At 36.2% G+C, this 26,329-nt stretch overlaps 1 protein-coding gene across 7 annotated transcripts in view; it reads right to left on the bottom strand.

The window, feature by feature from the left end:
• TP63 (tumor protein p63) overlaps window positions 1–26,329 on the bottom strand; it is a 265,391-nt gene that overhangs the window by 88,662 nt on the left and 150,400 nt on the right. For 2 of the 7 annotated variants that reach the window (XM_003895268.5, XM_009201938.4), the window contains exon 1: window positions 18,649–22,611. The exons of 4 other annotated variants lie outside the window; for them this stretch is intronic. In XM_003895268.5, the coding sequence (XP_003895317.2) occupies window positions 18,649–18,840 (192 nt within the window). In that variant the 5' untranslated portion in view covers window positions 18,841–22,611. Of the gene's footprint in view, window positions 1–18,648; window positions 22,614–26,329 lie in introns of those variants that run through there. One more of the 7 variants, XM_009201937.4, reaches the window with a different exon arrangement.

Below are 26,329 nucleotides of genomic sequence, written 5' to 3'. Positions count from 1 at the left end.
CTTGAAATGAACACCGCCTGTTATTCCTTTTTGAGGTTGTTGGGGGGTGGTGGGGGGCATGTTACACAAAATGAGAAAGAGCACTTGGTAGGTCTGTTCCAGAAGGGATTCAAGTGTTAAACTGTTGCACAGGGGGCAAAATCAAATGACCTTCGAATTTTTCTCTTAGTCTTACAATTCTACATTCTGTCCCAGAGTACCAATAGTGTATCACCCAGCCCCCTAAGGACTGGTTCCACAAAGCCTGGAGGATCATACGTAGCAGGGTTAGGGAGACCCAACTATGTATTTTAAAAAGTAACATGCTAGTAAATCATCCAAACTGGTCTAATTTTTTTTTATTTGTTCTTTTATTTTCTTAATAGAAATTTATTCTTTTCTAGAGTAGAACATTTGTAAGAGAAATACCAACTAGTTATGAAGAAAATTCTATGCTCAATGTAATTAAAAAATACATTAGCTCACATATTTCCTTCTGCCAGATGTTTTTATGTCTTCTATGTGAATGGGCCCAAGCACAGAGTGAAAGTACTCAAGAACATATTTATGAAAGAATAAATTAATTTTGCCTCAGTTTACTGTATAGAAAACTTTACTGTATTACTATCAGAGAGGTAAAGCATTTGCCCTAGCATCCGCTAACACAACGACTGGGGCGTTCGGAGCTCAATCTTCTGGTTCAGAGTTCAGGGCTCTGCCCGTGCCATCAAAACTGTCAGCCTGAGTAGGCAAATCAGCCTATCGTCATTTCTAAACCTGAGCCAAAATGAACAGAAGGGGCAACCAGCTTATGGTACAGTTGTTTTCCCTTTGTAAAACCTTCCAACACATAGAGATCTTGTTTCATCAATCTAATGAACGAGAAAAAAAAAACCAAAAGATTAAGGGAGTCCTATTCATACATATTTTTTTAAAAGGAAATAGGCCTAGCTCTTCAATTGAAATGTAACTGAGAGTCCCAGATTAAGTAAAACTATAGAGAAGAACAAACTTACAAAGAAATAGGAGCTAGGCTTATCTTTTTAAAAATTTCAAACTTTTAATTATTTTATTAATTATTATTATTATTATTTTCACAGGGGGAGGAGAAGTGGGCTCTGCCATTCCATTCAGTCCGGGGAGCATTTGTCTAAATGTTACTAGTCGCATGCCCATTCCATTACATTCATGCATTCGCATTCCACTGCCAAATGCCATGTCCCCATTTGCTCTTCAAATAACTATTAATCTCTTTACACTTATCCCCATGCTGACAAGAGCAGCTGTTTGTCTCGCCTTGTCTCCGCTCTGACTTCTATAGCTGCTATCCACTGCTTATCCACCATCTTCGGCTTTCTCTCCCGGTGAGTGTGGCCAAACTGCAGGTAAACTAGGGGACAAAAAAATAAAACCTGATCCCATATAAATGGTCCCCACCCTGGCTGAACTACAGTTCTTAGGTATCCAAGCCTGAGGCAACAGCCTGGGAAGGGGATTGAGAAGATACTCTTTGTGTTGAAGTTAAGGGTCAGTATACAAAGCACTCCTGAACGTCCTGTAGGAATCAGATAATGCTTCCAAAGGCACGTGCCTCCCTACAGCAGTACAATTAGGGAGGCAGCCGTCCCTGACAAAAAGGACAAAGAAACTCACAGCACTTTCTCGCAGGCAGTAAAATGCCTGTTGGGCCACCCCCTTCCCTCCTGCTTCTAGCTGCACAGAAGGAACCCCAGCTAATTGTGGGCTTGGATGAGAACAAAGACGCATGGGCCCCTTGATTTTTTTTTTAACCCAATACAAATGAAGAAAAAAGTTTCGGGACTACACTTTAAAAGCCAGTGAGCAAACAGTCTTCAATTCAACAAGGACTTAAAAAAAGGGAAAATTCCATGTAAGGGACAAAAAAAAAAAAAAAAAAATCTGTTTGCTTCTGTTGTTTATTGAGTGGGTTCTAACAGCAGGAGATCCATGTCCAGGGTGGTTTGGTGAAGGCCCGTATCCCCAAGGGGGTAGCAGGAAAATGTCCTTGACTTGGTGAACTTGGTCTGCCTCTGAGCCACCTGAGGAACCTGTTTTGAGCCAGGGTTTTTGGCCTTAAGGCAACATTTCCTCAGTCTCCCTTTGCAGTTCAAAGTATATGGTGACTCTGCTGCAATACATTTCTTTCTTCAAATCCTGCCATTGTTTTGTTGACCAACATTAACGGGACCTCAAAATAAGCCATGCTACTTTGCATACTAACTGGCCTTCCTTCCTATTTCTCCTTGTGGGTGGGCCTGGACAAGGCTGGATCAGGCCAAAGGCCTCCCAGGCTGTTCTTCCACTGTCCTGAAACAGTGTTTGGTGCCATATAATGCCAAGGGTAAATAAGTCTGATTTAGGCGCTGCTTTATCCCAGGGCTTCACTAGTGAAATTAATAAAACTTACCTGGGCAACTTGAAAGTTGGTTCCCAGAAAATATATTTCTGGTTTATAAATCTCCTGTTATGCTCATATAACATTAATAATTATCTGTCTTTGATGATGTGTTTAAACTGAACAGCAGAAAATAAAAAGGTCATACTTTCTGGGAAATTTTAAAGGAAGAAATCATTTTTAATGAGATGAAAATGTTTTAATGAATAAAAAAAGCTAATTACAATTTTGAAAAAGGGTTTAGGGTTTAGGCTGTATATTGCTATATGATTTCTTAAGTAAACTGATTTTATGGATATTAAGAAAAAGAAAGGGAAAATTCCATTTACTGAGGAGTCATGAAAGAGTCCTTTGCAATGAAAGTAAGACTGAAAAATTGAGAACCAACAAAAGCAGAAACTATATTTCAAAAGTCATTAATAGCACTGTAGGTACTGATGGGTCTACTTTTTTTTTTTTTTTTTTTGAGACGGAGTCTCACTCTGTCGCCCAGGCTGGAGTGCAGTGGCATGATCTCGGCTCACTGCAACCTCCACCTCCCGGGTTCACGCCATTCTCCTGCCTCAGCCTCCCGAGTAGCTGGGACTACAGGCGCCTGCCACCATGCCCGGCTAATTTTTTGTATTTTTAGTAGAGATGGGGTTTCACCATGTTAGCCAGGATGGTCTTGATCTCCTGACCTTGTGATCTGCCCACCTCGGCCTCCCAAAGTGTTGGGATTACAGGCGTGAGCCACCGCGCCCAGCCTATCCTCATGTTTAGGCCTGATGGGTCTACTTTTAAGTGTCATAGTTTTAAATTATATACAGTTCCAGGTGAGATTTTGTACATAAGAACAAGATCTGTTACCAATGCTAAATCCTCAAATAATATAACATAAAAGTATATTTCTTAGGATTGATGAGAAACAGCCTACTACACAAAATAAAAGTGGGAAAACACATTTCAATTGAAACTCTTCTCAAGTAATACTTTACAGAAATATAAGCCAAGTAGTATACTCCATTGTCTTTTCCTGGAAAGCATAAAACCAACACTACTAACTTTGAATGTCAGCTTAAAATGAACAGACACAACAACAAACCCACCGAAGTCAGAACTGAGTGATTAGAAATCCATTTACATACTTTTCTTAGTTTATTAAAAATCAATAAATCATGAGCCTGCCATTCATCTTCAGAAGTTAATTTTTAAAATATCTAAAGAAAATATTCTTATTTACTTATTCCTTTGATTTAAAGAAAGATCGCCTGTGTTAACAAGGTACAATTGGAGGCCAAGGGTGGGCCATCATAGTCAAGAAGAACAAGTGTTACCCAGACGGGTCCAGTAAAACAATTTGTAGTGTTCAGTGCAAGATGAAAATGCAGAACCTCTTGTTCATAGGTTAAGAATTTCAAAATGATGATAGCAAAGCATTAAACAAAGAATGGTGCTTTTCTAAGATAGGGCCCTGTGTGACCAATTGCAGTTTTTGTGCCCATGAAGCTGTCCCAGGTCAAGTGAATAATATCTATCCCTTATTTTCTATCACAGCAAATCTGGTGGGGTAAAGGGAGCAGTACTTGTTGCCTTATTTACTGCCAATAATCCATAACAGAGGAGAGAAATGTGTATTATACTGGGATGTTAATGAAATGCTTATTGACCATGACAAGTCAAAGAGTCAGTCTCAGAGATTAGAACATGACACTTTCAAATCAGCCATAAAAATCGGCCCTTGGAAGAAGTCCATAGAGCCCCCATGTCCCATATGTATGTGTTTCTTAGGAAACAAAAGTTATTGGCATATTTGAAGTGAAATAGGAAGTAGGTTCTCCCCTTCTAAACACAAGGTATCTTGATTTTGGAATAACTTTAACATACTCTGCAGACACTCAAATAATGAGTGAATGGAAAACGTTAAAGGCAAAAATGAACACAACTTCTGTGATATCTACTGTGAACCTTCTAAAGTAAAATAAACCATTTCCTGTGATTCCAAACAGATGCTTCATTTCCTATAAAATAACTTTGAAATAGAAGACTCACTGCTTGGACCCTGGAAAATTTATTTGTAGTTATGATATATTCAGGTTCCTCACAAACTAGCTGATCTGACCACAGAAAGGATGAAGTACACCTTGGTCACAGGGACTTGACATATTCCATGCAATCACAGAACACCCCGAGGGCATTCTGAAACATACAGCTTGCATGTAGGTATAAGGATACCCAGGAGCTGAATCTCAAACTGTTTTCACCGTGAAGAAACAAAACTGTGTCAACATATATTGCCATAGCTCAATAATAAATAATTGGATTTATATTTACTTAAAGTTGATGATGTAATTATTTTCATATAAAAGTATTTAACATCAAAAAGGGATTCCAAGGAAGCCATTTGACCAGTGCAATAGAAATAGAGATTTTCCTGTAACTTGTGTTTTTGAAAATCTCTCTCCATCAATTTATCTATCAAATATGTATATTATTTTCTTTGAGATGGAGTTTCGCTCTTGTTGCCCAGGCTGGAGTGCCTTGGCTCACCGCAACCTCCACCTCCCAGGTTCAAGAGATTCTCCTCCCTCAGCCTCCCGAGTAGCTGGGATTACAGGCAGGTGCCAGCACAACTGGGTAATTTTGTATTTTTAGTAGAGATGTGATTTCTCCATGTTGGTCAGGCTGGTCTCGAACTCCCGACCTCAGGTGATCCACCTGCCTCGGCTTCCCAAGGTGTTGGGATTACAGGTGTGAGCCACTGCACCTGGCCAAGAGAATTTTTAAAAATGTTCTCTTTTTCACATATTACTATGTATAATAGTAAATTTATGACACTATAGCAACAATAGCCAACAATATATAGTAAGAGATTATTAAAAAATGGGATAGGGACCAAATCAGAGATAGAAGAGATTACTGTTGGGATATATAATCATAATTTATCTCGATTCAACCAGACGTTTGTTACAAGATACAATAGCATTCCCAAATTTCACTTGGAAGAAACTGTATTTATAATCCATGAGTGACTGTTAGATGAGGCTAGGGGATTGAACATGCTTCAGTACTCCTACACTCCTGTATGGATCTTAGTAATGCAAAAGAACTCTGAACTTAGACTTGTTTACATGGAGTCTAAGTCCCAACACTGCCACGAGTGTGCTGTGCACCCCTGGGCAAGGTAGCTGAACAACTTGTGGACCTTAGTTTACCATAATCCAAAGTCTATGTAAAATCGAGGAGACTGAATTTGAGGATTCAGTGAGAGGGAACTCCAGTTCTAACATTCTGTGACTTATGGCCATCCTCATCTGTGAAGCTATGTTAAAACAATGCTCTAAGACCGCTTTTGAAACAGTTTTCTGAGGTAACTGTTCTCTCTCTATACAGATGTCCCTGGCCAAACTTAGAAATCTGAAACATTTTAGGCAGCACATAAGTTTCCTCGGCTGATAACCACTTTTCACCTGAGGCTTCACGGAGGTGCTTTTATGAACATTCTACAGCCCCTCATGGGTAAAGAAAACAGCTTTACTTCATGACCCTGGCTTTAAAAGCATTCATTCAATTATACTTTAGCAGAGAGTACTGCATTTCCATCCCCAAATATCAGCAGGATAGTGACTTTTCAACAAGCACTGCCTAAGGGAGACATACTTGTCATTTTTTCGTCTTCTGCCACCTGCTCCACCTCAGAGAATGATGGTTTCTTTTATGCTAGAATTAAACACAATTGACTTACAGTGTTCTACTCCAGGTTAAGAAAAGGTATTAGTATAAAAATGTCAAGTTAAAACAGCATCTTTCCAACTGAAGAATTTATTTAGCATCACGTTTTTCTCAAAACCAGATTTTATTAGTAAAAAAATATTTCACTCATTTTGTTTTCCAAAATTATTCTAAAAAGTGAATACTTAATATATACTCATACATTACAAAGAACAAAATATAAGAATAAAGTATTTAAGCACACCCAAAACTATCAAGACTGTAAGCAGAGAGTTCACTAGATGTCCTGTGTTCTGACACAGTGTCAAGATTCCTTTGAGCGCCAAGATTCCATGATGTAGGATAAAGAGCTCTAGAAGCCCCAACAGCAGGTGAGGCAAATAAATACAAAGTTGGCTGATCAGGTGGACAATAATGTCAACAAACATTAGATACAGCATTTGAAAAGACAGGAAGTGTGAAAGGTATTAAAGTTAAAACTTGATCCAAATGCAGCTAAATTAACATGTGTAGAACTCAGTTAAGAAAAATAAACTTTTCAATTCTATTATTTTAGTACATACTCCTATAATAATCATGACAAATCAACAAAATGAAAATCAGAAGGCATCTCAATCCTGAAAAAAATTAATATCATTTTATGTCAAAGAAGTATTAAACTAAGCAGAAAGCAGGATAGAATTTTAATATTTAACATTTTTAAATTCTGGTATTAGGGGAAATATTCAGAATTTCAGTTTATTCAAAGTGAATCAAAATAGGTTTGAAGAGATTTTCAATCTATAGCAATCAATATGTTTTAATAACTCTATATAGCAGATGTGGTAATATTAAAAGAAGAAAGTACATAGTAATAAAATTCTTCGATGAATGTTAACCCATCTTTATGTTAAGCATTCCCTATTGCCTTTAGAAGCTCAGCAGTAATGCATACTTGGTTTTGAAAGTGAGCTTAAAAATATTTTAAAAATAATGTTGGTAGTATATTTGTCTAGTTCTTATCCTAAATTGTGAGTTAAAACAATGGGGTGATTAAATGTGATTAACATTTCATCACAGAAAATAAGCTTTAGTTACCATGACATGAAACTGAAGACATATCAATTTCAGTAAAGTAATGGTGACTATCAGGAGTAAAAAAATGAAATAAAAATAAATTTTAAAACTCTGAAATCTACTTATCATCCATCTTCCATCCCCTCTATAAAAGAATAGGAGTTATTACTTCTACTCTTATTAATTCTCTTACTGAGTTCTAATTATGTGTCTCAGAGTGTTCAATTGCTTTGCAGGGTTTTACTTATTTCTCATGAGATACATGGCATTAATATCTATGTTTTATACACGTTTTATAGATGAGGAAACTGAAGTTCCACAAGATTAAGTAACTTGCCCAAGGTAGTGAGAAGAACCTGGATGTAAAACCAGTAAATCTGGCTCCAGAACCCGCTTTCCTAAGTAGCTTTCATTCTGATTGCAGGTAAATAGGAATCCCTCACATTTCTGCCTGGAATTTTTATCTAAAAGTTACAATCAAGAAAAGCACACCTCTTTTATTTGCTTTTTTTTTTTTTTTTTTTTTTTTCCCACTCATTAAAGACAGGATATAAAAAGTTTCCCCCTTCTTAGTCAGAATGGGTATAATTGCAAAGGGTCAGAGACTCAACTCCTTGTAGCTACCACTTGAAAGGCATTGCAAATCTGATCTTGTCACTCTGAAGCTTAAATTCCTTGAGCAGCTCCCTATTCTCCTAGAATAAAGGCCTCAGGTCTTTAACGTGGCCTGTGAGGCACTATTTGAAACTCTCCTTTGGCCAAATAGAACTTTCTTCATTTTTTTAAAGGCTTACTCCTTCAGTCCTCAAGTCTTTTGCACATGCCAGCTGTTTTCCAATTCATTGTTCAACCTTTAGCTCAAATGTCATCTCCCAGAAGTCTTCTTTGACTGTTCAGATTATTCTCTTGTTCCATGTTTTCCTAGAACTTTCCCTTTGTATCATATAATCATAATAGAAATTAACTATATGTATAAACTTTTAAAAAATGTTGGTCTTCTCTGCTAGGCAATAAGTTAATGAGAGAATATATGTGGCTTATTTAGTACTGAACCCCCAATACCTGGGATAATGCTGAAACATAACAGATGCTCAGGAAATAGTTCTTGAAAGAATAAATGCAAACCGCTTCAAAATAAAAATGACTTGCAGCAAGTATCTCTTTTATTCTAATACAACTAAGCATTTATTTTATCCTGAAGTAAGTCTGTGTCCAAATTTGATTCATTTCTTTATATGCTACTGTCAGACAAATGTTATAGTGCATCGCTAAATAATCTCTATGATCTTTACTTTTTGTTTAGCTTTGTCTTGATAGGTGGGAATTGTGCTTTTAGCTTCAGCTTTTATGGGAACTAGTAGCAGAACAGCCAGTCCTGTCACTCACAATGCAATGAGTAATACTTGGTAGCTCACACCTAGCTGGGAAGTTTATTAATGAGCTTCTACTTCCTTAAAACAAACACATACACACTTTTGTGCCAAGGCAGTGTTTTCTAACCTGATGTTCTAGGTTTTGTTTCTAATGCATCTAGGTCAGCAATAAGAACCCATACCTTTGTGGTCATACAATTATTCACTTACTACTGATGGTACACATGGCCAAATGCAGGTTGCTTTGAAAAGAAACCACCCCAAAACAAGCTTAGAGAAAGATATTTAGTTTCTGGTAGATAGGCCACAAAATTGGTCCCTCCCTGCCTAATTTCCATGATTTTATGCCCAGTTAGCCAGAATTCAGTTTAGAAAAAAGCCATAATTAACAGTTTACAAATGTATGTTTAAGGAACTGAGATTATAGTTTATCAGACTTATAAATCCTTTCTTGCAAATGATATAAATTTATGCTCCAATATAACAAACACTCAAAGGTTGAAACACTAGTTTTTATTTGCGACTGGAAAACTGAAGCTTGAAACAAGGAGTGTACTACTCAATCTTGTTAGTCTATAGGTATTCAAGTGGGGAGCACTGTTTCATGAGTTTTAATTTGCTTTTGTTTGTCAAATGCTGTGCTGATTGCTGCTTTTTAAATTATATTTGAGATAATTAAAGTTTTTAGTGATTACTTTGCAATTAGATATGGTGACTTATATAACATTGGAGTGTTCCTCTCAGCTGTCACTTCAACTACAAAATAAAACTGAAGTTTTGAGCTCTGCAGAAGACATGCCTTACTTTTGAAAAGACACTCATCTTATTCATTTTATTCTATTTATCCTATTATAAAAGGTATGAGCATAAACAAAAAAGTTGGAATACCACATTTAAGAGAAAAATTGCTTTGAGATTTCTCAGACATCCTTTAGGGATAACACTATAGAGAATTAAAAGGAGAGAGCGTTTGCAAATCATCAAGCTTATTCACCCAGATCAAACTACCTCCATCTCTGGTGAGGACAGAGAGACCTGCAGGGGATAAGCTGAATCAAGGGAACAGTGCAGATGCAAGGAAACACTTTTAAAGAGGGCCTGCAAAGCAAGATAAAAATTTAATCTTTTTTTTTTTTTTTTAAATCAAACACATTCTCTGTCCTTATGAGTAATCAATTATATGAAAGCAGCACATACTTTACAGTAATTACTTGATACTGTACAAGTCATCTGCCCTGTCTTTTAAAAACTTGTTATTTAAAAGATAATGGAAATAATATTGGGCTTATTCAAACAAACAAACAAACAACAACACGACTTGCAAGATGTAAAGGAAAACGATACAATTTGGTTACCTGCAGAACATATAGATAGAAGAGGCTTGTATAATATGTGGGCTCGCTTTATTTATTTGTGTGCAAAAGTCAATTACAAACAGCCTTTTAAGTATATACAATACACCATATATTCCTAGGTGAAGATATCTCTTCAAGCAACAGATGCATGTTCTCATCACATTCAGGGAATTGAGTGGCCCTGTAGGGGATACAGAGATAAGCATAACATATCCTCTACCCTCCCAGAGTCTTCAGTCAAAGGATAGGGAGGAAGGATCTGGTGCGCACAGAGAGCAATGAGGAAGAAACAGAGTCAAACAGTTCAGAGGATGGACGTGTTATCCTGAATGGGGGAATCTGAGAACTTTTTCAGGGTGAAGTTTCTCCCCAGCCCGGCTTAATGACTGGAAAGGATTTGACCTGGAGATGAATATTTGGGGGTGAGGTACCGGAGCGAAGAATGAAGGCAGAAAAGCCCTCTTCTCTGAAATCGCACCATTCTGATTTTTAGCCTTTCAAGCATTTGGGGATTGTCTGTTGAAATAATTTCCCAGGCCTAAGGCTTATGAAGAGCTTTCTGCCTCATCCAGTATTACTGTTTCTCTTCATGTGTGTGTTGTGGAGTCCTCAACCTCAGTCTGTGGCGGAGTCTCACACGGTCTATTTAAAAGTAATCATGCCATTCCCCAAACATCTGATGTTGCCCTTTGAGAGGGTAATGGTTTTCCTTTTAATTCTGATTCCATCAATAGAGTGACACTAATCCAGACTGATTTGAGTAAACAGGGCATATTCCCCATTGTCTCTGTGATCTGAGAAAGAATAAACTTGAGAAAGATCACTGGCTGGATTGGAAATGGCCCCTTTGGGTGTTTTGCGCAAGCTTAAAAGGAAAAAGAAAATGCCTGTACAGAGTTCTTTCCAAGGCAAGCTCACTTCGGGGGTGGTAATTCTCATAGGGGTATTATACTAAACTGCACCTATTAGTGGCTTTAGCACCAATAAGAAAGTAGAACTATTTCTTTTGTAGTGTTTCCAGCATAGCTGACAAGAGTGTTTCATAAATTTCCGCCTCTGGCAACACACCACAGCTTGACTCAAAATTCCCTCTTTCAGCTTGTATAAGGAAATCTTTTTGCCATTTAAGAAATACAGACAAGATGCAATTCAGATTACAAGTTTTGCATGAAATATCAATTTATGTTACACACACATTCACTAACATTCCAAAAATGTTTTATTCTTGCCAGTTATTCCCTCACCTAGAACCAACATGTGCTCTATCTTAACCCCAGTTACTGAATTTTAAATTGACAGGTGAACATTATCTGGTGAAGCCATCTCAGCTCGAATCCATACAATCATCCATTTGTACTTTGGCTTTGAAAAAGAAACGTGAACAATTTAAAAATCAGAATATATAAAGTTAGTCCATATCAAACATGAAATCAATCAACTTAGAAATAAGAAATTTATATATATATATATATTTTTTGCAGAAAATAGAAAAGAATAGTTTTTGAATAGTATAGGTGCTATATTCTCAGACCAACCAAGGACATCAACCATGGGGAAGTATAAAGTAAGACTTTTGAAAAGATTTTACAGACACTTCATAGAACTACTTATTTCTTTTAAGGAGGTTGTATTTAGTGGAACCTCACTGTTTCCCCTAATGTCTGTAGGACAATCATATGCTAACATTCAATGCTTTCAAATTCTACTTTATGGAAGTGGAGGATTAGGTTGCTTAAAAAAGAGAAAGAAATGAGTACAAGCTTAGATGTCTCCTCATTTACCTTGAAGCCCAGTTCTCCTCTTATCCACTCCCTTTGGCTTTAAATCAAGTCACTGATTCACCCCTTCCTCTCGCCATGGCTTACCCTCACCTGCCCTATTATTATCTCTTCAATTGCCCACATGGTCTTCTTGGGTGAGATGAAAGTGAAGAAGGAGGCTGTGGAAAGGGAGAATATTGATGTGTGGAAAAGATGTGTCTTCTCCCAATATTTATCTTCACATATTACATCTTACGTATATATCCTTGTCCCAAAATCAAATTAAAAAATTTTATGGCAAAGATAGTATCTTAAATTTTTGTTGTTTTTTACTTGGTGCAGTTGGTTTTTAAACGGGATATTCACATTTCCTTCTGCTCGGTTATTTATTTCCCAGCTGGGATTCTCATTTTGAATAAATGTCTTATATTCAGCTTCAGGATTACTATTTGCATTTAGAGCAGTGACCAGAGAAAAGACTTCTGGTCCTATTTCTAAGACGACTATTTAATAAGTAAAATCAACTCATAATAAACATAGAGAGTCAGTGTGAATTTTGTTCCTAGCTTTGATTAATTTTAAAATGTCATTACTAAGTCCCTATAAATGATAAGACACCATATCTGTCTCTGTAGAAGTCTAAGGAATGGGAAAAGGTAATTCTCAACTTTTCAGCCCAAGGAATCATTCGGGCTAATTTTTTTTCCCTTCCTGCAAGATGTCACTCATCATCCCTAGAGTATGTCAAGTTTTGAATCTCGAATTCTGAACAATGGTCACACTTGTAAAACACACATAGGTTTCCGCTTTTAGTGAGATCAATATTCCAATTAACTTTTGTTGCTATTTCGACAAAAGCCTTCCATTTTGACATAAATAGTAAATACATATCAGTGTTTAAACCAACACGTTTTCTTTTTAAATCAATATACTATGTTCCTTCATCTTTTCTGGCACAGTCCTCCCTTGTATTTTTATTCATTTTATCCCCTCTAAATAGAATGTCTTTGCTCCCCTCACTCCTCATCTGAATTTCAGTTCTCAAACCATATAAAATATTACCTTTATCATAAACATTTTAAACTCTGTTTCACTCTTTTAAAACTTGAGATATCTTGGTTATACTGGAGTCATTTATGAACCCCTCACATACTCCCTCAGATTATGAATTCACTGAGGTTAGAAGCTGTGAATTACTAATTTCTTCTTTCTTCACGGTGCATATCACAGTGACTATTATTAGTTTTCAGTAACTGTTGGATTGGAAGGAAGTGCTTCCTTTGGTGGGGGAAATAATCAAAATGGTTTGTGGTTGGTACTTCAAAATCATTGTGTCTGGCTTACAGCCAAGTTTATACTATTTCATTTTGGGGTGGAGTGTTAGGGTGTGGAAGAGAATGAAATAAGGAATGGGGTCTTTACAGCGTGATTATATAATTTATCTTCCAAATGGGACAGTTTGGAAAGTGAAAAGGTGTGCTATTAGTAATTATGCTAGAATAGCAGGCATAAATAGAGACCAACCAAGACCAATATTTCCCAATTTGTCTATGGCAGGGACCATAGTTATTAAAAAGAGCACTGGGCAGAAAATACACAGGTTGTATGAGACTTTAGAAACAATCCATTTGTATCCTTCCAAAGGTTCCAGAGAAGTGATAGATACTTCTGCAAAACAGGCAGCCCATGTGCAATGCAGAGAAATGCATTCTCATACTTCTAGGCAATCTCAAGCAGAGCCATTTATTCTCCCTGTACTCTCTAGTAGAGCTCCAATTACACAATGACACCATTCCTCTGTTCAAAATCCTTCCATGGCTTGTCATTGTCACTGTAATAAATGTACTCTCCTCTCAGTGTTATGGTCATCTCTGAGCCACTCTATCTTGCATTTCCAACTTTATTTCCTGATTGTCTCATAATTTCAATTGCATTTGAACTATTTGATGCTTCTGAGTGTATCAGCATTCACTCCTCACCCCCCTTCCCTTTGCTGATGCTTATTTCTTCACCTAAAATCCTCCTTCCTTCTTATATTTCTAGAACTTGGAAATTTCGATCTATCCTTCCAAGTGCAGCTTCATCTTACATATGCATGTAGACTTTCTTGACCCTCCTACATCATAGGCTCTCTTTCCCTTTGATGCTTTATATTATCTTGCTCACACACTTAAAAATCTCTCCTGTATTATAATTGCATGCATATTAGACTCATTCCCCCAGTGAACTATAATCTTCTTAGTGTAGGAATTGTTTAATGATTTTTTAGATCCTGTGTACCATTTTACATATAACTGATGCTCAGAAAACATTTTTTTAAGAGTCAGTCAGTTCTCCTTCTAACCTGTTTCTCTTTCTCAGTACTACTTTTCATGAATATTGACAATGTAGCACTTAATCAAAAAGTATAAGTAAAAATTATAAAATGTTTAGAGAGGTGGCCCATTAATAAGCCACATTTCACTATTTTCTTGGGCCCACAAATTGCATCCTTAAGATTAGGAATAAGATTTAAAACTTAACTTTTGAATCAAATGTTTCACTTTGACACTTGAATCCATTCTCTTCCAGACCCAAAATGTAGTACTCTATTGGATACCATTCGTAGGTTCCACTAAATTGGCACTGGACAATAATGCTATATTAGTCATCTGACGTTTTCCTCAACAAACATCTAAAGAAAATTGAGTGCCCACTTGGGTTTAACAAGTTTTTATCTTCAAAATAGTAAAACTTACAAATTGTGGAAATCATCAAGTTGTTTTCCACAGAAGTATTTTTTTGTTACCTGTATTCATTCTATTTGTTGATATAAAACAATTAGAAATTTAAAAATATTCAACAGGAGAAAAAAGTACTAGGAAGGAAGGATTTTTACCTGTGCCCCTCTGTTCTACCAGCTCAGATTCCACCCAAAGCAATCATATGCACATCAAAGAAAACCAGGGTGTATTTGTGGTAACGTATTTCTCAACTGTTTGATCCAAATCCCTTTTTAAAATCTCATGACATTAGATATATACTCCCTTTATAGGCAGAATGCAGAAACTAAATTCTGTACATAGTCATTGAGGAATGTTTTAGCAACTCTGCATTCAGAAAATGTATGTGTAATGAAAAAGAAACCAATTTTTTGATTGCTCTAGAAAATCTAGACATCCATTGATGCTTTCTGTTGTACCTGTGACATCCTGTTGAGAATCACTGCTCTTCTAAAAAGCAAAACAAACCAAACATGGTTTTCCTTATCGAGGTAAAGGATAAGTGATTTATTATCTCAAAATCATTTTTTTCCCAGTAGTAGTGAAGGAAGGTATGATGTGCGATCTGTGATCTAAGATGTCTTTCTCCTAGTTCCCTCTGGGCTCGAGGACAACCAACTGTAAAACAAGTAGTGCAATCTATGGCCACAGCATGGAGTAAGGAATACGACGTGGCAGACATGAATTAAAGCTGCAGTTTCTGCTTCTCACCCACTGTGCTTTTTCCTATGATACTAAATAGCTCAGAAGCACAACATGGGGCAGCTTAATACATTTATTAACTATCAACAGAAAACTCACACCCATATTTTTTAAACGGTTAAGTCAGTAGAAATAGTACTAGGGGCCGGGCGTGGTGGCTCACACCTGTAATCCCAGCACTTTGGGAGGCCGAGACGGGCGGATCACGAGGTCAGGAGATCGAGACCATCCTGGCTAACACGGTGAAACCCCGTCTCTACTAAAAAAAAAAGTCTCTACTAAAAAAAAAAAATACAAAAAACTAGCCGGGCAAGGTGGCGGCGCCTGTAGTCCCAGCTACTCGGGAGGCTGAGGCAGGAGAATGGCGTGAACCCGGGAGGCGGAGCTTGCAGTGAGCCGAGATCGCGCCACTGCACTCCAGCCTGGGAGACAGAGCGAGACTCCGTCTCGGAAAAAAAAAAAAAAAAAATAGTACTAGGACAGGAAAGATGTTCTTTCCTAGACCAAGCAGACACAGAAATCAATTAAGTGAGAATGACCTGGGCTACAGGGAGTTTACCCTGCTGCCTCCACACTTTTTTTCTTGCATTCCACTGGCTTTGTACAACAGTTCTTCATGGAAACTTTTTTGGAGCGCCTACTATGAATCATCCCATCTCTCCTGGGTATTAAAAAGAAAGTGGCTGAGTAAAGGGAACACAATCATATACATACAGCTCTCTCAACTACAGAAAGAAAAATCATTAACCCTGATTTGTAAAATGAGGTGTTTCCATATATGAACCTTGATTTCCCATTTAGTTCTAAAATACTGTAACCCATTTACCAAAGTGTCTTTCCTTCATCATGTAACACCCTGGATAAGGAGTTTTAGTAAATATCTCTTTCTAAGAAGGAGTTTCAGATCCTCCCACTCACACATACACATACACACACTTACACACACAGCCCTGTTTTGTTTTGTTTTTCCAGAAAGTTGAAGTTAAAACTTGCTCTGTGAAGAAGTTCCTTTCTTTTGGCCCTCTCTCTCTCTAAGTCTGAGACCGTTCCCAGAGGCTCTGTCTTTCCTAGCCTGGCACTGGGGAGTGGAGCTTGCTTGGGGCCTCTCCACTGTACCCAAGGGTAGTGCCTTCAGCCTTGCCTGTTATATCCTGTTCATGTTCTCCTCCCTTCTGGAACCTTTCCTATTAATTAGCAGCTCCCCCAAATCCAGATCTGCTAGGGGTTGGGGAAGAATTCAAAAGTTATGGAAGAAGCAGTAGAGAAGGAGCAGTGTTCTTATATCGTTTTTGAGTTACCAATTCAAAGAAATTGCTAGCAAATTACTATACATTTATTTGAAGTCAAAGAATGGGTTACAGTTTTTAAATAATTTTCACTCTTACAGAAAGTTTTATGCCTTTTTCATTTTTAATCTACCCAGTGTTTAACAATTCTTGTGTGATAACCGTAGATTGCTTTTTCTGTATTGACAGTTACTAATACACATAAATCCCCACACATTATAACTTTTATATTAAATGTATGGTTCTCAGAGCCATGTGGTCCCAGGCATTTCATATACTCAGATGTAGCACTGAATTTTTACAGAGGACTAGATATGAAAGCATAATCCTGAATAGAAAGAGAGCTGTTTGTACGTAATAGAATGGAAGTCAAGCCATGAAATTATGACCTAATACATGCACTGGTGGAAGGATATGAAAGTCATGCAGGCAATATGCAAAAAGTCATAGAAAGGTAGGGAAGTGCGGCCATGTTTTTTTGCAGATATTTTTTGCCGACCTTAGCGGCATTCCAATAGAAAACAGACAAGCGATGCCTTTTGTAGCTCTTGATTACATATTTACCTGAAGTTCTGAAAAACTAAAACCTGTGTATAAAACTATTTTCTTTCATAAGCATGCCATATTCTCACATACAGCATGACTCTTTTGCCTCCATAAAAGGAAATAATTTCTACAAATATCCTCTAATCACAACATGAATGCAATTGCTTTCTTTCACAACATTATATTTAACTTAAAAAATAATCATTTCTTGCCACTTTACATCAACCTTGTGCTTCACTTAGAGATATCAATGAACAGACTTTCGCTTCTCCCATTTGATTTACAAGATCCTAGGCGGCTTATAAATACTGTATGTGAAATAGTTCATGAAGGACAGACAAACTCAGGTATGACATGATGGACGGATCATTTTCTGAATGATTAAAACTGGACCAAATTGGATCCAATAGAATCAAGAAGATCTTAAAAGCTACTTCTTTTTAAAAACAAATTGGCAACATTTTAAGCTAACTTTCAATAGTACAGCAAAACAAGAAACTCAAGTTTTTCTACCGAGGACAAGCAAGCCTGCTTGAATGTTTTGAAGAAAAATAGGCACTTCCTTTTCCTTCTTTAGATAACTCGATATTTCCCCTGTTGTATTTACACAGTTCAGGAGTCTAGACAATAGTGTGGTCAATACGATAGCACAGGCCTGCTTAGCAGCCCTCTGCTCCACTCTTCCTCTTGCGGTCTGCACCGGAATACTATGCATTTTGTTTTGATTTTTAAGGAGCTCAATTTGAGTACTCTAGTCCACTTTTCCAAGCACTCACCTGCAAGCATTTTTATCTGAAACACCGAACTCTCTCTCTACAACACCCCCCACCCAATCTGATTAGTGTCAACACAGCTGCCCATTCTGAGGAATGTAAACTAATATTGCTGTTAGACCTCCCTCAACCTTAGGAAACTTCCTCAAAGCCTTACAGTCTCTTCAGGATTTTTTTTTTAATCCCTTTGCACAGGTTTAAATACCTAAGACAAACTTGCTAAGAGATCAGAAATGCAAATTATCAATTCCTTCAATAAAATCCTATATGCTGTAATACACATTTACATACATGCATGTATAAATATTTAACAATGCATCCCTCCAAAATAACTTTATTTGTCATCACACGTGAAAGTACAAGTCACCCTCCAGACGACAGAAATGTTATTACAGTCCCTTCTGGATTTAGGTGGGTCTCTGGATTGACAGACTTAAAAATGAAGATGGCTTTAAAAAATCTCACCTGATTATTTTGAAAAAAGCTTCATTTGCTTTTAGGATGAAGTCTGGAAATAGACCTATGCTAAGAAGTTAAGACACAGTCAACTAATTTTTCTTACTGGTACGTGAATACCCATGATAGGATTCATTGCAATGTATCCAGCAGAGTGTGATCTGCTGAGTCTGTTTTTATAAAAAGTGACTTTATAAAATCCTGAACATTATTTTTTCAAATACATAATGTCATCCAGATTTTTTTTCTTTTTCATCTTCTCCTACTGCTTCATCTCCTACTTAATAATAATAATAATAATAAAAATCTTACAGCCACCACAGAAAACATTAACCAAGAAAAGGAGATTCCTACATATAATTTGCAAAACATTACTTTGGGTGACCGAGAACCACAAATATGTAAGTCTTTTAAAAAATAATAAAAATTAAAAAGCATCTCTAAATGGAGTGCTAAAATTCTAAAATCCTTACCTCACTAAATTGAGTCTGGGCATTGTTTTCCAGGTACAACATGTTAGCTGTAAGATTGATCAATGCTGCTGTCCTCTCTTCTGGCTCCAGGATTTTGCCAACCCCCCCACCCCCTCTGAGACCCTTACGATATGAATCTACTAAGAAGATAACAGAACTCAAGTCCCTCTCTCTCTTTCTCTCTCTGTACATAATTTAAGGTTTCCTAATATATACCCAACTATAGGCATGAGGAGGCGGGACTCTTCTCTTTACCTGTCCAATCCATCAACTTCCACCTGGACTCCTCCACTCCAATGGAGTGAGGCCTCTCCCATCTCATTAAGTAGTTAGAATTCCTTATCACCAATCTTTAAAAGAAAAAGAAAGAAAGAAAAAAAAAAAAAAACCCCAGGAGACAGACAGGTAAAACTTTCCCTGTCTCTTTCATAAGAAAGTGCACTCTCTTTTAAAAACAAAACAAATCTCCCCAAACAAACCGCACCACCACCACCACAATTTACAGAAGGCATTTCAGAAAGTTATTTTACTCTTTGCAACTGAAAAGTAAACTTCAGGAAAACTTTTAGAAGGCTTCTTTTTTTAAATCTAGATTTGAGGTTTCAAGAATGAATACACCAAGTTAGAAATTAGGAGAGAGAACTCAAATCCACTGTTACATTTAATCAATGTAAAAAAATCAAAACCCACTGCCTGGTAGCTACAGAGTATTTAACTTATTTTCCCCAGAGAAATGCCAGTGGTTTCATATCAATCAATGACAAAATAAGCTATCTGATTTTTTTGAGCATGCTTCAATAACAATTTAAACTACCAGTCCCGTTAACTTATAAAAACAAGCAAACATCCATATTATGTACAGGAATTAGGAATCCTGATAAATATGTCCTTTTTTTTTTTTTTTTACAAAACCCTTATATATTTGAATATTTCTTTTCTCTATTTTATTGTACCCAGTTTCTACTAATATCTTTGCGTGTGAATAGGTAATAAAAATGATTACTGTACATGATGCATCTATGTAAACGATGAGTAGAATAAGTATTGAAGCATAAGATAGCAATTCTCTTTTGTCTTAAAAATACATTTACCTAAATACATGCCAACATTCATGCAGAATCTGGCCTTGGTTTGAAGATGTGGTGGAGATGAGATGCACCCTGATGGTTACCATGTGATTCATTAAAAGACTCTCTTTACTGCTGAGTATTTGTAATTCAGTTAGACTGATTTCTCCACATCATCCTACAGCCCCCACTCAGGAACACAGTTTCCTCTATTTTGCTTGAAAAGTTGTAAGTGGCAAAGACAACTATAAGTGAATATTGCGATTTCTTATAAAATTTAGAAGACACAAAATTTAGAAGAGAATTGGAAGCCAGAAGAGATTAGAACATACATTTCAGAAACAAAGTTTGCAAATACGTTCACGACTTCCGATTTGCCTCCCCTTTACTTCTACTTTTGCATCCATAACATTTATGCACTTGAAGGATGATATGGCCATTGGCTGATATATAAGACCCATAGGTTTCTGGTAATAGTGCATCCTTCTTTTATAAACAGAAACCAAAAAACTCCCATAATATAATTTGATCTTGAGTATGCAAGAATATGACAGTACTCTGTAACACTACAAATTTATATGAGACAAAACATTCATTTCTTCACACATACATTGGGAAGAATGATCTCTCTCTCTACCTGTAATTAACCAAATGAGCACTGCCTATGAGGCAAAAAAAAAAAAGAAAAAAACAAAAACAAAAACCAAAACCAAAAAACCCCCCAAAAACCTGCTTACAAAATACAGTATAATTATTTGTACAATGTATTTAAATTTTACACCTACTGACAGCTTAAGAGTCAATAGTAGAAAGCAGATGGTTGCTTCCTTAAAGGTGTGCATGATTCCTGTGGCCCAAAAACTTGGATGATCCTGAAAATCATCCAGGGTGCTTTTTAAAAACAGATTTCTGGACATGGCCCCAGATCTCCTGAATCAGGCTCTTCAGGGCTACAGCCCCAACAACTGGATTTTATACAGCTTGCTAGGCGGTTCTGTATGACTCATGCTTGGGAATCAATGATCTAGAGGAAATGCTGTTAGCACAACTGCCTACAAAAGTCATTACTGAATTGTTTTTTACACTAATGGGATCACGTAGCCATTTGAATACCCAAATCTAAGGCTCAAGGTCTCAAGTATTGATATCCACTAAAAATGTAAACAACTTCATCTTTCACGAAGTCAAAAGATTCCCAGCAAAATCTGATGGATGGAAAAGTCAGATTCTTTCCACGTGCCACCTCAGCTATCAGCATGAATTCAGATACGGTCTCTAACATATCTACAAAGATTCTGGACAAAATCTAAGACAGTATGTCCACTGTGGCTACTTGAGAGCTTTGAGTATTTTGGAAGAAAAGAACACCGGACTGGGAGTTAGGAGATAGGAGCTCTGTGCCCTTGGGGCAAGTTACTTAACCACTCTGGATTCAGATTCCTCATTTGTGAAATGAGGGGCAGAGCTAAATGATTTCTAAAGACCATTACAAAGATAAGAGTCTGTTTTTGTCCAGAATCAGGGAAGTGATTTAGAGGATATTCATCTTATTTTACTTGGATATTTATTTGTCCCTCAATTTGCTCATCTCCATAGTGTACAAATGAAGTAGTCAAGTTGCACAGCTACTTAAGATACTTAAATGACATAAAGAAAAAGGAACAATATATTGGTGGAAAGTCGTATTTTTTGCTTCAAGGTATCCTCACAATGAAAAATTAGCTAATGGTTCATGTACATTTGAACTCAGCACAAACATTTCCATAAAAGAGCTAATAAAAGTATATCTGATGTTTGATTTCAGAATTAGTGTGAAGAGCTGATGTAAATATCATGCATTGATTTAAGCAGGTTACAGAGAAGTAACAATTCTCTGCACTCAATAAACAAAAATGCTTATACGTGGATCTCAAAGGTTTAGTAACATGCATTAATTTTCCTAACCACCTAGTGGTGTAGGCTAGTATTATTATCTACGTTTTTCAGATAAATAAACAAATTCAAGGGTTTTAAGTGAATGCCCCAAGTCCTCAGTAGTTAGAACAACTCTAGTTAGAGCTCTTGCCTTTTCTCAGGCATTTCCTCAGACTTCTTAAAGCTCCACGGTCTCAGAATTAGGGGTCAGCACTGCCCCCTGGGTAAAAATGCCAGTGCTGTGAACCCACAGCTTTGGGAACAGAAGTCCAAGATGTCACATCGAAGCATATGCTTTCCAGAAGCAACAAAATGCTAACATTTTGATGAATATCCTTTTCTAACATCCAACTTTTTATTATAAGTGCTATATTTTCCTGTGTTTGTGTATTTGTGCATGCATGTATGTGTGTGTGTGTGTGTGTTTAGGTATGTCTGGTCTTTCAAACTTGCATACAGTATTACAGTTTGCTTTTTGGTGTAGGAAAATTCTAATTTTTCCATAGTCAACTTTACCATTTTTTCTTTGATGACTTACTGTGTTTCAGACATAGTTTGAAAGGCCCTTCCCAGCCCAATGTAAAATTTTGCAACCATATTACAGTATTATGAGTTTTGAATGGTTTCACATGCAAATCTTTTAACTTTTCAGAATATATGTCTGTATGAACAACAAAGGAAAATCTACTCTCGCCCATTGAAAACTGATCTTTATTATCTATTGAATATTTTTTCTCAGATTTGAAATGCCATTTTCATAAAATACCAATGTCAATGACTCCATTTGACATCTCTATGTGAAAAAGTTAAATAGTTATACTGTATATTTTTGGTTTGTTTGTTGTATTTTTATTTTTTTCCTGATTTACAATCCATGGTTGTTTGATTCCATGAATACAGAACTAGCAGGTACAGGGGGCTGATAATCCTTCTACATTTTAATAAGAAATCCACCTGAATGCGGCCGGGCGCGTTGGCTCACATCTGTAATCCCAGCCCTTTGGGAGGCCGAGGCAGGCGGATGACAAAGTCAGGAGATCGAGACCATCCTGGCTAACACGGTGAGATCCTGTCTCTACTAAAAAATTAGCCAGGCATGGTGGTGGGCGCCTGTAGTCCCAGCTACTTGGGAGGCAGAGGCAGGAGAATGGCGTGAACTCAGGAGGCGGAGGTTGCAATGAACTGAGATCACACCACTGCACTCCAGCCTAGGCAACAGGGCGAGACTCCATCTCAAAAAAAAATATATATATATACACACACACACATATATGTATATATACACACATATGTATCTATGTATATATGTATATATACACATGTGTGTATACATATACATAGATACATATGCATATATACACACATACACATATATGCATATACATATATACATATACACATATACACACACATATATACATATACCTATACATACATATAGGTATATGTATATGTGTGTGTGTGTGTGTGTGTGTGTGTATATATATATACCTGAATGTTGAATGAGGGCAAAAAAGGAATACACAGCAATGTCTCCACTTTCTCTCCTCCCTGCTGGAGCTCCCTCACTATCAGTTCACCTTTCCTAAAGGGCAACTCTGATCATGTCCCTCCTCAGGGTGTCCCAGTGCCAACAGGACCAAACAAATTATTTACAATGGCATTCAAGGCCTTTTAAAATCTGGCCCCAAACTACCGTTTCAGCTTCACTTTCCTTACAATCCACTCTGCTTAGCAAATGTGGACCCCAGCTGCCTATTTTTGTCCTGTTCAATCCGGTTCCTGAGTTTGGAATGCCTTCATTTGCTTTCCTGATATATTCAAATACTTTTAGATTCTTTAAACAATTTCTCTAAATTTCTCTAAATCCCTAAAGTTAAATCTTCTCTTATTTTAGATGAATATAAATAAAAGCAGTAATAAACTTCTACCTTTTAATGCAAAAAGTTGTATACTTAACTGTCTCCTCAACAAGATTTTGAAGTTTTTGAAGTCAGAATACATTTATGTTCATCACGTCACATTTAGTACTCCAAAAGCTCGGTGAGTATTAGCTCAATTAAACAGTTCTATAATTCTATAAGAGAGAACTAGAAAGCAGAAGAGTATTTACCCAAAGCATTTATTATGAGACAGACACACAGAGATGCCTTTTTAACAGAGAGATGCCTTTTCATCTTATAAAAATCAAAGCATAGCATCTAATTAAAATAGAAGAGAGAAAAAATATTGCTTTCAATTCAAGCTCAGTATCTCAAGCTCTCAACAATTACTTGTGAAAAGGGAAAGTTGTCAGCATGAAAAACCTGTAATAGTCAAGAGAGGTTGGGGTTTTTAGAGCATGTGTGAAAGCTAAGCAATGGTGGGGCTTTCCAGGCAGCTGCAAAACAAAACCAGTGAAATCTTTTTGATATCAGCTACCATTACTTTGAAGGATGATCTACAAAACACACTGAGTAACTTTTAAAGTTCTAATACCGTGTGAATTAAGTGTTTACCTTCCTCTCCTGCCTCAGATAGGTGATAAGAATTAGCATTTGAGGAAGCTACTAAAGGCCACTAAATTGGTTCAACACATCAATTTTTAGTCTGAGGCTAAGTTCCAAAACAAGATCTCATCCATTTGAGGATGACCAGCTAAGTTCTGAAAAATGGGTAAGTCTTATAGGCATAGAAGGGGAGATGAGTTCTGTCTTAAATCTTACAGTGTATTCTAGATTTAATTTTTTATTTGTATACATGTTCAAGTAAATGATAAATGTAGACAGAATTTAGATTCTCTGCACTTTTTATGGTTAAGGTACTCAAAGCACTTTACATATAACAAACTCATTTAATTCTCATAAAATTATTCCTTAGATACTATGTTCATTGCCATTTTACAGATGAAGACACTGAAGTGCAGAGAGAGATTAAACGATGGAATTGAGATCTGAATCTGTGTATTTTGAGACTGGAAAACACTATGCTTCATGGTTAAATTACATCTTCATGTTTACTTTTCCCCCTCACTCCTGTATTTATCCTTCTTCAATGTCATCTATGTCCTACAGTTCATTTGCCATATAGCCAATGCTATGATTATAATAACAACAGTATTTTACCACTTACCTGGATTTAGATAGTGCCTTACTTACAGTTCAAGTAAATAGATGTACAAATGTACAGAGATAAGATAATCTCTCCTCATATTGTTTCGCATTATGGATTTCAAATTTTTAGATTACAAAAATAGTGTGAAATTTAGAAGAAAAAAGTAAAATACAAATAAAAAATGAAAATCAACTGTAAGTGCAACTCTCAGAATTACATTAAAAGTTTCTATGGTCTTCCTCCTATGTTTATGTATGTAAACAAGATTGAGATCATATGCAATATAATTTTTTTAGTTATAATATTTTGAGTATCTTCTCTGGTTAAGTATTCCTACAACTAAAAGTACTGGGTCAAATGTTATGGACTTAAGTCACTTCATGGGTATAGTATCAAGTTATTTTCCAAAAAGACTGCAACAGATTACATTTGAGTGAGGCTATCACAGCACTGAGAGGATTATCTTTTCCAACTTTATACATAAAAAAATATTTTATTTTCATATTAATTCCCTTTATTGCTAGTGATATTTCATGTGTTTCAATATGTTCATTAGCCCTCTGCATTTCTCCTTTAAATGGCCTGTTAATATATTTTGCCTTACTGCCAATCCCTGCTCCATTGAAGGAGTAGTATCTTCTTTATTAATAAAGGTTTAACCCTTTAATAGATTCATCAAATATTTTCAAATTGCTTTTCTTTTTAGTATTATATACACTAAAATAAAAACTATTTTATTATATAAAACTGACTTCTTTAGGATTTTTAAAAATACATGTGTTTGTTTAGATTACAAATATGGTGTTGAAAATACAGAAAATACACACTGTATGGAATAAATTGCAGTCATTTATCCTAGAAACTACAGGTAGACGCCATTAGCATTTTGGTTTATTCTCTTCCAGAGATACATATTACACATAAGTATGTGTTTTACCAGCTGTACACATACTCAATACTAAAGACATATTTTGTTAAGTATGTATATATGTATCTGTGTACACAGATGCATATACCTACTTTTTGAAATTAATCTGCTAAAATGAGTACATTCTCAGGTCATTAAATGCATTATATTAAATTAAATTAAATTTTAAAATTAAAAAATTAAACTGCTACATAGTTATTGAATTAATTTAGCTATTTCCAACTAATTGGGAATTCAATTTGCTTCAATTTTTCTTCACCACTATAATCATAAAGCAAAAATTATTACACTATTTATTAAAGTACACTACTATAAGCAAATTATTCAATTAAAAGACAAAAATATTTTAAAGCCTGATAGATACATTAATTTCCAAACAGGATACCTGTTTATGTTTAGGCCAACAATGCATTACAGAGCTCACCTCACTACAACACTAGTACAAGCACTAGCAGCTACTATTATTTAAAATATTTTAAAAAATAGAGTAAAAACTCATCAACAAAATTAAGTTCCTCCTATTGCTATTATACATTATTCATTAAAATAAACATACTCACCTGTACTCCCACTGACTGGTCTACTTTGGAAAGAGAAGGTCTTAAATCAAACTACATTGTGTTTGAATAGTGATGTGTTGAGTTTCTTTGAACCTTCATCTCTAAAAGCAAAATATCAC

The sequence above is a fragment of the Papio anubis genome, chromosome 2, assembly GCF_008728515.1.
Source record: "Papio anubis isolate 15944 chromosome 2, Panubis1.0, whole genome shotgun sequence".
NCBI classification, from domain to species: Eukaryota; Metazoa; Chordata; class Mammalia; order Primates; family Cercopithecidae; genus Papio; species Papio anubis.
The sequence above is the reverse complement of the archived record's forward strand: the minus strand, read 5'-3'. Positions and strand labels throughout refer to the sequence as shown.